Genomic DNA, 16,986 nt, shown 5'->3' with positions numbered 1-16,986 from the left:
GAAGAGTATAGCTGAAATGAGTGCTGTAGATGTCAGTCATGCAATCCGCTTGGGTGCTGTGGGGACATATTTGTTTTGATTCCATGCACATTCCACATTGCCTAGAAGATCATGTAATGATAGCCCTTCCTGTTCACAAGTCTTTGTAACTGTGGGTTAAGTGGGGCCTTAGTTGTTCTTCTTTTTGGCTCCTTACAGCTGACCATTGGCTGCCCCCGGGACCAGTTGTCGTCTACCAGGCCCTTCTTCCTCCTCATATTTACTCCAACCCCTACTTAGGACCAACGAGAAGGTTGAAGTACCCATGGTATCATCACATTGCTGCCAAAGAGTGTTTTTAGTGCTCTCATACCCCTTCCTTTGTAGACATTCCCAACTTCCAGGCCCAGATGTGCAACAGACATGCTGGAATATTCTTCCACCTCTGCAGCATCTCAGACAGTGGCCTCACCTTCCTAAAGACAGCTCCCATTGCGTGCCCCCAGGCCAAACTAGTCATCAACCCCAATGCAAGCCCAAGTGCACATCCTCCCACCCCACTCCCCCACTCCCATGGTGGTTACGCTTATCCTCTCATTGCCAGCACCTCAAACACTTGAACTGCTAATTCATCGCTTTATTCCTCTGTGCCATGGAGCTGGCTAGGTGGAGCCTATACTGTTTCATATGTGCAGCTTTTGACACTTATTATTAATGAATTTGCTGCACATACTGCTGATTTCAGTTCTCAACTCTTTTTGTTTCACCCTATTCCTTTCCACAAGGATAGAGATGCACTCTATAGTGCATTTGTGTGCTGCTGCGACCCAGTGTTTATAAAACAGCTTATCATTTTCATTTTTTAAGTCAAATGGTGTAGCTGGATCTTTATGGGCTCTTAAAAATGTTGTGCCACTTAACTTTGTTCTTTTTTATTTACTATAAAACAAACATGTTCTAATAACCTTGTTTTAAGCTCATGGTAGTTCTTCTTGTGGTTTACAAGCCACCATTTTGGAAAAAATAGATTGTGGCTTTTTGGGTGAGGGCATTAGCAAGAATAAGCTTCTTTATAAAGAAGCAGTTTACATATTAAAGTTTGACGCTTTGCTCCCTAAGGGTATGGATGTTTATTTTAATTGGCACGTATTGCTTTAAAGGAAGTGCCTTTTAAGTATTTTATGGTATCGATTGCCTTATTGCTTAATTGTTTATTTAGTGATGTATATAAAGCAAGTGTTTGATGTGAATGAATTGTGTACTCCAAGAAGGCATTGTATGCTGAGACATCAGAGAGAAATAAATTTGAAATTCTGGTCTTTGTTTTTCATTGTATTTGTCACTTCACATAGTCTGGAAGCAGCAGTGCTGATCGAAGAAATATAACATTGCAAGACTGATGCTGTTCTCCTACCATTCTCATAACAAAAAGGAAGCAAACAAACAGGTCACTAGTAAATATAAGACAGTATTAAAAACAAAAAAGCAACACATGCGTCTGTCAGATAAGAGCATAAACTTATTAAAGTGCTTTCAGCCATATGGATCAGAAATTCATCAGTAACCAGAAAATTCTCCTGTCACTTTCACTGTCTGTAAATCAGATGTTTTCTGCATGCCTTGCTCTGTGTGTTAATATAGGAATAACCCACGCCTGGGTGTGGGTAATGCTGGATTTACCCACAGTTGGCATGGTTTGGTCACGAGAGTGAAGCCCGAGGGACCAAACAAAGCCAACCGTGGGTAAATCCAGCATTACCCACACCCAGAAGTGGGTTATTCCTATTATACAATGACATTATTTAAGAAAAAAAAAAAATAATTTTCTTAAATAATGGCATTGTATAATGCCTCCTTGCTGCCCTTCTGCAGCTGTCTGGTATTCTGCAGCAGTTCTGATGTACTGCACATGCATATGCCCACGCAGTACATCAGAGCTGTGGGCAAAAGCAACGGAGAAAACAAGATCTCCGTTGCTTTTTACAAACTGTTAAACTCGTTTAACATAGCGAGACAGTGTGAAGCAACAGAGATCTTGCGTTCTCCGTTGCTGTAAAAAAAAAAAGAGTTATAGTAATGGAAAAAGTCCGGGCGACTGGACCTTTTTCCATTACTATAACTCTGATTTACAGCGTGCACGCTGACCAATCAGCATGCACATTTTTTGAATATTAATGGGGGGTCGTTGTATAATTCAGTTTTTTTTCCTTCCACATAAAACTGAATTTTTACTGTGTTCACCTTTCACACATTTGCATATCATCAGAACCTTCTTTCCCTACCTAGTTTTAGTTGCATTTAGTGCTTCATGAAACTTTGAATCACTAGCAGGTCGCATGTGTAAGATTCCTGACCAAGTATGTGCCGAGTTCTCTGCAGCTAGCCCATGAATTCCAGCCAAGGTCTTGTCACTGATGTGTAACAAAATGACAGCACCATAGTTTTCCAGCTTGAACTATAGTAAAGGAGTAATTTCCAGCTGACCTTACATAAAATCTTAAAACTGCTTGTTTTCTGCGTGAAAGAAAGCATTTTTTTGCTTTCAAACTGCATATTGTCCACCTGTAATTACGATCTTGAAGAAGGCCCTTGTACATTTGAATGCCTTTCAGGTTTTAAGGATGTATGACTGTATTGCATTCAAGATATCTGCTAATCATCTTTAATTATAACATAGCCAGCTGATTTAAAGGTAGTATGCAGTAGAGGAGGAGAAGATTAATTAATCATATGCTGAAAGTGGTTAAAGTATATTTTGTATTTCCATAGTTTTATTGCAAATTTGTATTAATAAGGTCAGTTTGATTATTTCAGATAGAAAGTATTCAGTAATACTTCCTTATTCCTTTTAGTAGTAATGGCTTTTCCTGAGCCTTGGTTGCTTATTTAGTGTTCATGTCTTGGAGCAGCTAGGTTTGAAGAAGATTTGCTTAACGCATGTGTGCCTATAATGTTGATATCCTGTCTTATTAGCAGAATGACTGGCTTTGCTGTATGACTGTAATTTCATGTATGTTCACATATAGTTCAGCTAGGAAACAAGTGTAATGGATTTCTATCAAAGTTTGTTTTCTACCATAAATGCCCTTGCTGCTACAAAAAGTAGGTTCACCATAACCCAAAGACCTGCACTGTATCACTTTGCTGGGTAAGCATTACACTTAGTAAGTGATGATTAAGTCACAGGAGAGTAACTAGTGTTCTTACTTATGTGTTACTAAGTTTAACCTCTCTATCTATATGTAAACATATAATTGTTATTTAATTGCACCGGTACCAGTAATTAAAATCTTCCTGCATTAAAGTTACACTAGTAGCTAAGTGCAGGGTTAAGTAGCAGAGCTTAGCGAGAGTGAGTCAGACGTTGTAGTGTTGATGGTGAAAGGCATTATGGAAAGTAGAAACTGAACCAGAAGAGAAAAAAATAAACGTTATTCAGATATGTAACACAATTTAGTAATAATGCTTTGTTTTTATTTAATCACTAGGTAAATCTCAACAATGTCTTCTGAAGCCACTATTCCAATTACTTCTGAATCTCCTCTGCCTGCAACTTCTCCTCAGTCTCCACGGTCACCACGGTCACCTGCACCTCCTGGGTCGCTCAATATTCCAGACGGTAGCCGAAAGAGAGAGCGGTCACTTTCCCCAATGAGAGGTTCAGGCTACCTCATCCCTAGTCCCCTCCCAACGAGACGAACCAGGACGTTTTCTGCGTAAGTACAAAGCCTTTTAGTGGTTGCTGTCAATTCAACATAATGCATTTTATTATTCTTTGAATACTGTGTACATAGCATAAACAGCTGTGCACCTGTGTGACCCTGTGTTATTTCTTTGTGTCTTGTTAGGTTTAATATATGAACATTGTCCTTCTGCTTCAGTTTGGCTTATTTGTAATGCTGTTGTGTAATGCCTGCAAGTGTAACATCTGGTGTTGATGCATTCAGAGGTCACTTGAGGCGGATATTGTTAAATAGCAAAGGTGATTGTCAAGTTTTGTTGCATCCGAAGTGATAGCAATGCTGTACTATAATGCAGAAATGAGTTTTCAGTTGTCCTAAAGCGCTCTCTATGCCTGCCAGACTCTGATGATGCTCTATGTTTCCTGGTTCTACTGCATAGCTCTCCTTATTAAATGATCTTTGGGATAAGATTGAAATAGCTCCAGTAGGGTCAGTGCTCTATCCCATTTAACAAATTCGAAATAAAATCATTCAAATCCTGTTGCAGAAGACTTCCTGGTAGATGCTTCCAGATACTTGCTGGTAACACACTATCATTAGGATGAGCTTTTTTTTCTATTTTTTTTTCATTTATTTCCATCCCAACATTTTTCTACAATACTTAAGTTTCAAAGGGTGTTCTCAGACTGATTTTATCCTACATAGATCAAATATTTGATGATATGTTGTCCTGTCTCGCCTTCATTCATACTGGATGGGTTCAGAGCCGATCCTTGGTTCCGACTTGGCTGAATACACTAACTCGAAGTCTCTAACTTGCTCATGGTAGAATAGGTATCCCATCATGCAGTGGTGTAATTCCCCAGATCTCGTTTGTTGCTTTACGAGTTCGGATACTTTCTCCTTGGCTGTGGCTAAATTCTTTAAAAACTTGTTTTTTTTCCTTAATTTAGCTTTAATATTGCTTATTAGCAGTTTAGTTAGTGGTTGTTCCATAGTTTAACTGTGTGCTGTAGTTACGAGTGCTGTTTAATCTTGCTATTGTGTGGTTGTTTGTTGGACATCGTTAGTCGCAAGGCCTTTTTTCTATTTTCCCGTCATTTTTTGTAGTGGTGTAGTTAATGGTTACAGTAGTATAAGTTAATCTCTGTTTCCTTTCTGTGTATATTAGCTCATTTTAGTTAGAGAGCTAATTTCCTGTTCTGTGTCTCTCTCACTCACAGCTCTACTAGGTCCGTTTAAGTTAGAGGGCCTAGTGCCCATTTAATTTATAGGGCAGAGTTGTTCACCTTGTTCTTGTCTTATTAGATATGTTATTATAGTGTTTGTCTAAAAGTTTTGCGTGTGTTAGTTTTCTTATAGAGGTGTGTTTTAGGCTTTACCTTTTATTTTACTAGTGCTGTTTCCTTCTTAAAATGTCAAAGGAAACTAGAGCGAAGGAACCCAAGACTTCGAGGTTTAAGAAGTGTCAGAAATGTTCTTAGAAGATGTCCATCACTGGTGGGTATAATATTTGTGTTTATTGTTTGGGGACCATTCACCTTCAAGAGGCTTGCATGTTTTGTTATTCTTTCAGCTTCTGTGTCTTGCAGGAAAGACAGAACAAACTGATACTCAAAGGGCTCCTGAAACCTTCTTTTGATGAGGCTCTACAGAGAACTTCTTCTAGTAGGTTCCCTTCCTCTAAGAGTGACAAGACTACAAAACAACCATCTCCTGCTTCTTCGGCTCATTCGGAGCCGACTCAAAAATTGGATAATACTTCAATGCATTGATCTCCTCGGCTCCACAGCCCTCGGAACTGAGAAAGCTCATAGACTTGGACAAATCTAGTTCTTCGGCTCCAAGCCCTTCAGAACCGAAAGAGACTATATTTCGGAGCAGGTCCACTGATCTGTTACCAGTCTCCCCTAACTTGAGATCTCCCATTTTGGAGAGATCTCGCTCACCAACCCTCTCCTCCAGGTCCTCTGGGAGCTTATCGGATGATGACGTGGACATGGTGGTGCGCAGACTTTTGAAGTCACCAGCGCTGACTGAATTGTTTCTGGTTCCGACCCAGTCAGTCCCGGAGCCAACCAAGACTGTTACGTCCATGACGATTCCTCCTCTGAGCCAAGCTAGATCTTCAGAGCTGGAATGCCAGGTACCGCTTGCTGTAGATTCTGCAGTTCCGAGACCCCTTCAGGAGATTTTGGAACTGGTCCCTGCTTCAACACTGTCTGTGCCGTCCGGGATATGTAGGGGCCGAAGTTCTCTGGTCGGCTACTGGGGGGACGCTTGGACCCGAGTTTCTTCGTTTCCAAATTTCCCTCTCGGAGCATCGGCTTGGCTGAGCTCGGCTCCTACATCAGCCTCTGAGCTGATCTCCATGGAGCCGGGGATTCCCTCTGTTTCCTCAGAACTGGAGGTGTCCTCGGAGCCGAGGGATCTGCCTTCAAGCTGATGAGGAGTGTGCTGTCCCCACCTACAGCTCTACACAAGGATACTGGTATTCTTCCCCCCAAAGCACCAGCATCTGTCTCGGCACCACCCCATCCACAGGACAGCAGAGATTCAGAGCCTCAGGGAGCCCCATTGGGCAAGCTCCACTCTTCTGAGACCTTCCCAGAATATCCTTCTGAGGAGGATCCTCGAACGAGAGCATGAAAAAGGAAGCATATAGACTCCCCTGATGAGTCCACCACCTCTGACACTGACCTCGAGGAGTCAGAAGGGTCCCCACGGTCATCCTCTGAAGATATCTCCTTCACAGATATCCTAGAGATCCTGAAACAGAGAGGCAGCTGGAAATCCATCAGCCCTTCTGATGAGAAGTCGGTGTACCTGAAGGCTTTTGGATCTCAACCTTCAGCCTCCTGGGTGCCTCCACCTTTCAGTGAGCTATTGGAGTTCGTTAGTCAAAAGGCGTGGGAGTCACCAGACAGTATGGAACCAGTCCCTTGAAGGCCAAATAAGTTCTTGCCAGCACCTTTGGAAAAAGAATTTTTCAGGAAAGGTGTTCCTGTAGATGCTATGGTGGTGGCAGCAGTCACCAAGAAGGATCTTTCTGAAACATCCTCATCTGTCCATACACTGAACAAGGACTCCCGGACAATGGACGGATATGGGAAGCATTTTTTGTCAGCTACTTTTACCCTCAGATCGCTGAACTATCTTTCACAGTTTATGAGGCTACAAAGAGATCTCCTGAAGGAGTTAGGAGATACTCTCCAAGGTTCATTAGCTGCGGGGGTGTCAGAAAAGGTCACTTCTCAGCTGTCTACCTTAAATTCCATCATTAACTCTTTCATGAGACTAATATCCTATGCAGCAGATGGAGCAAGCAGGGCAGCAGGTTCAGGAGTTTCCCTGAGGAGGCTCTCCTTGATGTGCTTGTGTAACTTTGCGAAGGCTTTCAAGTCTACCTTTACCAATGCCGTTGTAATGGTTCCTCACTTTTTGGACCTAAAGTCAATGACACACTCACCAGATGTCAGCAGGAAGGGAAAACTCTCTCTGCCGTTGCCATTTTCTGTACCTTCAAGACCTTACCCTAAAGGTCAGAAGAGTGGGAAAATGTGGTTCAAAAGATCCCAGGGAGTTTTTCAAGATGTATGAGGTGAACCCTTCCACAGGGGCAGAGGGGGAGGTAATAATAGTAGACTTTGTCCTAGAGGCAGAGGGGGCCTGCCAAACCAGGATAACTATGATTCCTTTCGCGGCTGGCTCTGCCAGCGCTCCTGAAAGAAGGCCCGTCTGCTCTACTCAACAGGCAGTCGGGGCGTGTATCTTTGTACCCAGAAGCCTGGCAAGATATCACTAGAGACAAGTGCGTACAAAGTATAATATCCAGAGGCTATTCCATTCCCTTTTGCCATCCTGCCCCACAGATCAGAACAATCCCGGATGTTCCACCCAGTCAAAGGGAACAAGCAACTGTAGAAATTCAAGAGTTGCTAGACAAAAGAGTCATCCAAGAAGTCTCCACAGATCAAAATAGGATTCAGAACTTATTCAAGATTCTTTTTAGTGCCAAGAAGAACAGGGGACTGGAGACCCATTTTGAATCTCAGCAAACTAAATGAATCCATGAAGAAGTCCAAGTTCCAAATGGTGAGACTGCAGTCGATTCTTCCCTTTTTAGGGAAAGACAATTGGATGTGCTCAATAGACCTCCAAGATGCGTACTACCATATACAAATGGACAGAGCATCAAAAGTCACTTATGCTTCTGGCTGGGAGCCAGTCATTACCAGTTTCGAGCTCTGCCCTTTGGTCTCACTACAGCCCCCAGGGTGTTCACCAAATACATGGCAGTAGTCACGGCTCACTTAAGACGTCTTTGATTCCAAGTGTTTCTGTACCTAGAGGACTGGCTCCTAACTGCCACCACCAAGCACCTACTTCAGCAGACGAGGGATACCAATCTTCAAACTTGTTCCTGGTTAGGGATTACAGACAGTTTACAAAAATCTGCCTTGTTGCCCTGTCAACATATTACATTCATAGGCACAGATCTCGACACCGTCTCCATGATGGCATGACTTCCTCTGGACAGAGTTTCTGTTCTCAGGCAACAAATAACCAACCTTTTACCCAGAAACAAAGTGAAGGCAAAGATGATTTTGAAAGTCCTAGGAACTATGGCTTCAACGATCACCTTAGTTCCCCTAGCCAGAATGCATATGATAATTCTTCAGTGGCTTCTATTTGCTCAGTGGTCATTATAAGAATTTCCCATGTCTCACCACGTCAGAATCACAGACTCATGCAAGAGAGATCTCTTATGGTGGCTTTGGTCCGACCATGTGACCATCGGACGACCCTTTGTGCCACAACTGCCTGTAGCTACAGTGACCACGGATGCCTCCCCGGTAGGGGGGGGGGCATTATCTGGGAAGGATTGTCCAAGATACATGGCAAAAACACGAGGCCCATCTGCACATCAGTGTTCTAAAGATGAGAGCAGTGCTTCTAGTGTTGCAGGCACTCCAGAACTCTCTTCCACTAGGAACGATTGCAGTCCAGTCAGACAACATGTCGGTAGTCTGGTACATAAACCAGGAGGAACCAGATCATACCCCCTTTGTCGAAAGGTGCTGAGAGTATGGCAATGGGCAATTTCTTTCCAACATTTTTTAGTAGCAACGCATATCCTGGGGAAATCCAACGACAAGCTCAGCAGGGCAATTTTAATGCCTCACGAGTGGTCTCTGAACCAAAACATAGCGGAGGAGATCTCCTGAAAATGGGGCCAGCCTTGCTGCGATCTTTTTGCCACTCCCATGAATACCAAATGCTGCGGCTACTTTGCCCTAATCCCCCCTCTGGGGGAAACGCCAAGAGACACACTTGTTCATGATTGTCCCTCAGGACTTCTGTATGCATTTGCCCCTTTCCCCTCATACTCAGTCATCCAGAAAGCAAAATCCTTGGGAAGCAGGCTGATTTTCGTTGCCCCATACTGGCCTCATCAGATTTGGTTCCCCTTTCTCTGGCCTCACCTACAGGAGAAGCCATGGGTTCTGGACCCAGTTCCAGACCTTCTGACTCATATGTCGGGAATGTTTCATCCTGTTCTCCAGACCCTCAATTTGACGGCATAGCTGCTTCACTTCCAAACTTAATCGGACTTCAAGACTTCACACCAGCAGTAAAAACATTTTGGTATCCTCCCACAAGGCTTCTACCAGAAAGTTATATGCTAGTTAACGGAAGAGGTTTGCCTACTGGGCACAAGAAAAAAACATTGATCCCTTCTCTGCCCCAATCAGTTCAGTTTTGGAATTTCTGGCAGAACTTTTTCAGCAAGGTTCTGCAGCAGCTACAATTAGAGTCCAACTAGCTGCAATATCTAATTTCCACATTGGTGAATGTACTCCTAACCTGATGTCACACAAATTGTGTAAAGCATTTCTAAAAGGCACTTGTTTATTGAGACCTCCTTGTAAAAGAACCTCTATCTTCATGGGGTTTGAATTTTGTCCTGACTCAACTAACATTACCTCCTTTCAAGCCCTCATCATCTTGTGATCTCAAATTCCTTTCTTGGAAAACAGTTGTCCTGGTATCCATTACATCTACAAGAACAGTCTCGGAGTTGCAAGCTCTATCAATCAACCCACCATACTTGATTTTCCATAGAGATAGAGTATCTCTGTAATAATCCGTCCTTTGTGCCAAAAGTTTGTTCCCAGACAAATCTAAATCAATCTATTGAGGTCCCAGTGTTTTTTTCCCAAACATAGCAATAAGACAGAGTACAAACCTCACCAACTGGATGTGCATAGACAGCTTAGATTTTATCTACATAGAACTAAAGATTTCAGAAAAACAGATCAATTGTTCATTTCCTTTTCTGAAGCAAAAAGGGCATGCCACTTTCAAAAAATATGCTTTCAAATTAGCTCTCAAATTGCATTACCTTTATATACTCCTCCAGTAACAGGACTTTACCATTCAAAGTTAGAGGCCACTCGACCAGAGCATTAGCAACATCCTCTGCTTACCTGGACAGATTGTCAATGGACAGTATTTGTGCTGCTGCTATGTGGGCAACTCCCCATACTTTTATTACTCGTTACAAAGTTGATTTGGCCTCCTCCAGGGACAGGGCTTGTTGGTTCCACTGTGCTTAAAGGTGTTCTTCCGTGAGCCACACAGGGAAATGGTTCTAGGGATGCCGTCCCATCCAGTAAGAATGAAGGTGAGATAGAACAACATAACATAAAGAAGTTATGTACTCATCATGACGTTCCATGTTTGTTGTCCATCTCATCATTCATTCTTACGACCCACCCACCTTCCCCCAGCCAAAGACCTAGAGGTGAGGTTTTCCTTCCTTACTAAAGGAGCTCCTTTGTATTTACCTTGTTCTTTCTATACCTGATCATTTGTAATTTAGACAGATTATTTATGGTTGGCAGCAAACAAGATCTGGGGAATTACACCACTGCATGATGGGATACCTATTCTGCCACAAGCCAAGTTAGAGACTTCGAGCTAGTGTATTTGGCGAAGTCAGAGCCGAGGATCAGCTCCGAACCCATTCAGTAAGTATGAATGGTGAGATGGACAACAAACATGGAACGTTATGGCGAGAACATAACTTCTTTTTTAGTGTTTTAAAATTCATGATTTTGGCCATTCTTGAACTGTTCGGTGTGAAGCAGGCGATGTTGGAAATAATGGAGATTTGCATAAATTGATGTTTTGAGTGCGGGAGTTATGAGCAGCCCACTTAAGACAAATGAAAATAGTTGAAAAACAATTGTTTTAAAGCAGCTTTTTTCTTGACTGTACCGTATGAGGAAGGCAGTGAGTTGTCAGTGCACTATAGTATTGTAGGGATCTGAGTGTAATTCAGGAATGGGCACATTAAAACCATCATTGGGTGTGTTAGTGAATATGTGAAACGAATAGTGTCATTGAGAAGTAAAAAAAGAAAAATTATAAAGGAAATTGTTTAATCTAAAAATATGTTTGCATTGGAGTGGTTTGTATTTGATTCAGCATATGCAGACTAAGGTAAAATGCAGTGAACATTACTTTGAGGAAAGTGAAGAAGAGATTAAATAGTCTGGAAGATGCAGTTTTCTGAAACCTACTTTAAGATTTAACATTTTGGTAAGGGATGAGGTCTGTGAGGAATATAGGAAGATGCAAAAGATTTTTAATGTGCTCTAGTTGGAAACAACCAGTATTGTTTCAGCTAATTACTTTTCAGCCCTTCTCAGCATGTGGCACTGTGAATAAATCTTATTGTGGGATTAAAGTCCGAGTCTCTCCAAGTTTGCAAGTCTTATGTTAAGGAGCACTCTGCAGTGGATTTACATTTAGGAGTTAATTTACCTGCCATTTTATATGGCTTTTCAGAATTTATCACTGCTGACCATAGTCTGAGGGGGCGTGTCCTTCTTTGGTCTACATTGGAATAGCCAAGGCCAGACCACGGAGTCCACAGTCCCCAGCCCTTTTGATAACTCCCTATTCACTTCTGTTGTCTTTGCATTCTGTTATAAGGAGGCACCTGCATTTGTGGTGTAAAAAAAACTTAAGCTGTCAGATTGGGTCTCCTTCTATATACCGAAATCCCCAAATCACGAAGACGACAATCCTGAGATGAGAATCGTGAAAACAGGAAACACCGAACCACGAATGTTTAACCAGGGCAGGTAAACACTTGCCCAAAACAACACGAACACTCACCACACCATCTAAAAAACACCTAAGTGGGGGGCTATGCCCCCTGCACCCCCCCCTATGTGGGGGACTTTACCCCCCCCCAGCTGTATATACCAACTCTGGGACCACACTACAGTGGAGAAAAGGCATAATTCCCCATGTTGGGCAAGTGTTTACTTGCCCTGGTTAAACTTTGGCAGTTCAGTGTTTCCTGTTTTGCGATTCTCGTCTCGGGATCGTCGTCTTCATGGTTCTGGGCTTTTGGAATATAGAAGGGGACCCGTCAGATTGGTCTTGTAATTATCAGATCAGCACGTAAAGGCCATCATAAGTGTTGCATTTACTCTCTGAAACTGGAGCACAGGCATTTGTAGGTGTCAGCTCAGAATCTTCAGTCTACTCGTAGGCATCAAAGCTCAGAGCTTCCTTACCTCTGATTACTGACCTTCATCCTGCCATGCAGGCTCTGTCAGAAGTGTCGTTTTCAGGAAGTACACCTGTATCATTTGGCCTAACAGTAGCCAGTTTTACAAGGCCTAAATAACTTGGATAATATGTCAAAGGTTGTAGGTTTTAAAAAGAGGGGGGTGTTGCTGTTCCTGTTCCTGTTTGGGAAAATGGCAAAAACTGAAATAACAATACAGTAATGACTTACATAGAGGTGGAGGGTATAGTAAAGATCTTAGAACTTCACTTTAATGTAAAAATGATGACCCTTGTTAATAAAGGATCCAGGCTGCAGCACGGGAGTCAGAGTAGAAGTGGAAAATCCAGGTGTACTTCACATAATCGAACATGCATGTCAGCGAACCACCATTCATCGAGACGACAAGAACAAACGTTCACAGTAGCTACTTCCGAAAACAGGGAAGGTAATTATTTGGTCAGCATCAGGAAATTTTCCCTTTTCCCCACTGTAGTGCAATCTCTGAGTTGGTATATAAATGTGTGAGGGGCTAAATGCAGCCCCCCACCTTGGTGGGTTTGAAATACTGCTGTGTGTGTGTGACTGTTGCAATGCCAAGTATTTACCTTCCCTGTTTTTGAAATTCGCTGCTGTGAATGTTCACTTAAGTGAATGTTTGCTCTTATTTTGATGAATCCCTGATTTGAATGTTTAACTATGTGGACTAGACCTGAAAATCCAATCTGTTTCTAAAAAAAAAAGAAAAAGTGCATTTTATTACAACTATATATTACAACTATAGGTATACTGCAGTTTTTGTACAGTGCTGTTTTTTTTTCTGTTCCTATTAAATAATGTCATTTAACTTTTTCATTTGTTTTGGGGTTGGTTAGTGTATAAACCATGTAAAGTATCATGTGTTATGTCTTCCCCCTGAAGAAATGAGGAGGAGTTGACTTTAAACCTATAATTCTGGAAGTCATAGCATTGCTTTGGAGTACTGAGGTGGGTTGTTAATGAGGGACATGTTGGGTAAATACAGCATATACTTTCTGCTTATGAAATGCAAGAGAGAGGGAGAAGATTTGTATGATGTTATAAATCATATATCAGAATATAGTAGTAAACATTGAAAGAGATGACAGATTCTTTACAGCAATTTAAAGTGTCTGTAAAATTAGATCATTTAGTGAATGTGTAAATTGTGCACGTCAGCTATTGAGTTTTATTTCTTGATTGCATATTTGAAACTGTAGCATACTTTTTAGTACCTGGTAATAAGACTCCCTTACAGTTCTTTTTTTTTTTTGTCTTTTATTTTCAAATAAATTTTATCAAACAAGGAAGTGGAGAAGGGCAAACTTAGAATATGGTATGGAAAAAGGGCCCCTGTCAGGCATAAAGCACATTGAACCTGTTTCTCATGCAACGTAAAATACCTTTTATTATCACCTAATCTTTGTATTAATTAGCATATGTAATAGTAATGTGAACAACTTGAAATCCCAAAAATATTGCTAAGCATTATCAGGACTAGGGATATCCTGTTCATAGCACAACCAGTATATTCTGTCCCTCAACCATCTCTACCCACAATTCCCCACATTGGGTCTGAGAGAGCACCTGCATGTTTGGAGGGTTCTGTGCAAAAGTGTTTTTTTTTTCCTGGCAATGCCTGCTTTTCACAGGCTTTCAGAGATGTGGATTAAAGTCTGGAGGTAGTTAAGATTTTGGGTAAAGGGAAGAGGCTAAAGCAGATGGAGAAGGTTTTATGTGCTGGGCTGATTGTTCTTCTGGTCTTAGTCATAATGTTGATGGAGATAAAGCTGCCACTGCAGATTTAGCTTTATGTTAAGTACATAACTTTTAATTTTCATGCATGCTGTCTGTAACTCTTGAGGAGTTCCTTGACCCACTATGTATCAAGACGACTGTGTCCCTTTGACACCTAGATCCAGAAAAGGAAGAAGCTAAAACCTGGTATCCCAACATGCTTAGCTTAAGATGCTGAGTTTCATTTAATTGTGCTTCTTGGAGAAGGGCAATAGTAGGATTATAATTACATTACTCAGTCATTCTTTCTTTCGGCTTTTCCCGGTTAGGGGGTTGCCACAGCGGAACTCCGGTCTGCTAATGATTGGCAGTAGATTTTTACGTACCAAGTTGCCGGCTCTGACGCACAACCTTCAACGAAGGTACGCTCCATTCACGCATATCTCCACACAGAAGACGCTCTAGCTGAGAATCGAACAGGACAACATCTTACTGTGAGGCGGCAACGCTACCGCAGCACCACCACCGCAGTTAGGATTATAATTACATTACTACTTTTAAAATATTCATCCTTTACAAGTCATTTTCAGTATGTCACTTTTCTGTTGTATAAAAGTAGACTTTTTTATGGAGGCTTACCATTCTGGGGAAGTAATCAAAATTTTCTTGGCTGTCTCCAGCAGTACCCCATCACCTGCAATACAGAGCTAACAGGGCAGAAGTCATAGTGAGATGTGTGATATAAAATGCCACCTCATAACTGGGGTCCCCATGAGCATGCAGTTGCATGCTTCCCTTGTCAAGTCAAGCCCATCCATGCATAATATGTACAGCTACACCTTCTCTTGTATGAAGATGCATTTTTTGGTCATGAGGCATAAAGCAAAAAAACAACACACTAGCATGTCAACAGCTAAAGCAACTAAAAGGGATGGTGGATTCAATAAAGTAATGGGTGAGAGAAGCTGGCTAGAGAAGTAGATGATCACTATCATTAATGACCATAGTCTGTAGCCTTGATGTTTGTAATCATGTAAATCTCTGCAGTGGCGAGGAAAATAATCTTTTGATGCACTATGTGGTAAGAGTACTTTTATATGTGGTCCTCTTGTCTCATTTCGTCTTTCAATCAACAGTATAGTTCTTTCCATTTAAGTGACTCAATGTAAGGAGCTGCAAAGCATCAAATATTGTTCTGCTTCCTCACTGTCAAGCATATAATGGCAACTTCACTGTAATAACAGATTGCAGCACTCACTGACACCACTGAGCACATGCGCAAGCATGCACACACAGGCGCAGGCGCGAACATGCACACACAGATAAATATGGTACAGCAGGCCATAAGAGAAAGAAACCTTTATTCATCTCTGTCTCCCTTCACTACACCACCTGCCAGAGTCCATAACCTTCATTAAACAAAATCCTATTTATTTATTGCAGCTAGTGTCTGCATGCATTCAAGTCACAGAAAACACTTTTCTGTATGTTAATATCCAGCATGTGTAAGCGAGCAATCTCACAGCCATGTTAGTGTTTTTCTGAACCAGCCTGTGCAAACCAAATTGAAAACATGGCTTATATTTTCCAAATTGAAAAACAAAAGAAGAAAATATTCATTTTGGTTCAGTCATAGTTCTGTCCTAGTCAAAACTAGCACAAATAGCAGCGCATTGTAGCAAGTGGATGGCTTCTGAAGTCTTTTCACAGCCCTCATAAATGCAGCATATCTGTGTGGATAGCATCTCTTTATTTCCCATTATGATTATTGTTGTGTTTCGCATTAAACTCTAGCTGGAACTTGCTGAAGGGATTTAGCCTCCACTGAAGATGAGCATTTTTGACACTGCAGTAGGGGAATTACACCTGCTGTTGTTAAAACTGCAGGTTCATCTTGAATGACAACTTATATAGCCTAGCAGGATAATATAGCCCCTTTTGTTTTAACATATGTCCCTTTATTGGAACTTTTATGTTATCTTAGTACTTGGGATGAATCGTCGTCAGAATGGAGTATTTTATTTTATTTATTTTTTTGGTTACTGTTTTTTTTCACTGCACTGTTTACACACCTTTTTGGGTTCTTTATTTTAGTGATAGGTTCAGAAGCCCACATTACTGTTGCTTTTTCTTGGTAGTTCAGAAAGCAGATTATAAAGGTTCTGGGCTTAGCAGTAGAAGCTAGTTTTCAGATGAGGACATAATGTGCTCTTGTTCTTCATAAATTTCCTAAATTTTGGATGCTTCCGGTACATGTTCATTTTAAAGAAAAATCATGCCCTCAGCATTTTCTGGCACACAGACATATGGATGTTATTTCTTTATGCCTTGTTTTCAAAGTTGTGTAATTCTTCTAGCAATGAGTTGTTTTGTTTCAGGAGGAAATCAACTCAGGTTTCATTTTCAGCTATTTTTCCCATAAAATCTGTCACTGAAGCTACAGGAGCCCATTTGCTAACAATTTTGCCACAATAGCTTTTAAGTTGAGATGTGGTTACTATGTCATTCTTTTTTGAGTGGTGATAACAACTTTCCCTTCATTTATGGCTTATGCAAGTAAATTTACCTGTGTGTTGGTAGTTTGTGGTATTGCTGTTGTATCCCTGCAGGCAACACTATGGATTGCAGGACTACAGGCTGGAGATATGACTTTTTAACCAGGCCAGCACTAAATTTTGGAAAATTTGTAAAAAGTCTTTAACCTTGTTTGAGATGAGTTTTGGCAGTTATGGCTTCAAATTTGCCTGTTACCCACACTCAGCCACTATTCCAGAAATAAGTACTAGATGTTCACTACAGGCTAAAATGTTACATTGCTTTAAACAACCAGCTCACTGCTTGGTGCTTGTCTAGAACCAGCTCTAAAAACACTTGGCACTAGTTTCAGTACTGTAATGTCTATACAGGGAAGGCCAAAATTCAACTAGATAAATGTTTATTTCTAATTCTTCCTGCATTAAAATAAGTGGTTTTAATATC

General features: G+C 41.4%; 1 protein-coding gene across 9 annotated transcripts in view; it reads left to right on the top strand.

The window, feature by feature from the left end:
* The window catches only part of CARHSP1 (calcium regulated heat stable protein 1), a 963,972-nt gene that overhangs the window by 406,293 nt on the left and 540,693 nt on the right, over window positions 1–16,986 (top strand). For all 9 annotated transcript variants that reach the window (XM_044089611.1, XM_044089606.1, XM_044089612.1 and 6 more), the window contains one exon: window positions 3,468–3,695. In XM_044089611.1, the coding sequence (XP_043945546.1) occupies window positions 3,481–3,695 (215 nt within the window). In that variant the 5' untranslated portion in view covers window positions 3,468–3,480. The remainder of the gene's footprint in view (window positions 1–3,467; window positions 3,696–16,986) is intronic.

Source organism: Protopterus annectens, chromosome 12.part0 (genome assembly GCF_019279795.1).
Source record: "Protopterus annectens isolate FY-2018-M chromosome 12.part0, PAN1.0, whole genome shotgun sequence".
Taxonomy (NCBI): Eukaryota; Metazoa; Chordata; order Ceratodontiformes; family Protopteridae; genus Protopterus; species Protopterus annectens.
This window is presented reverse-complemented; position numbering and strand designations above follow the sequence as displayed.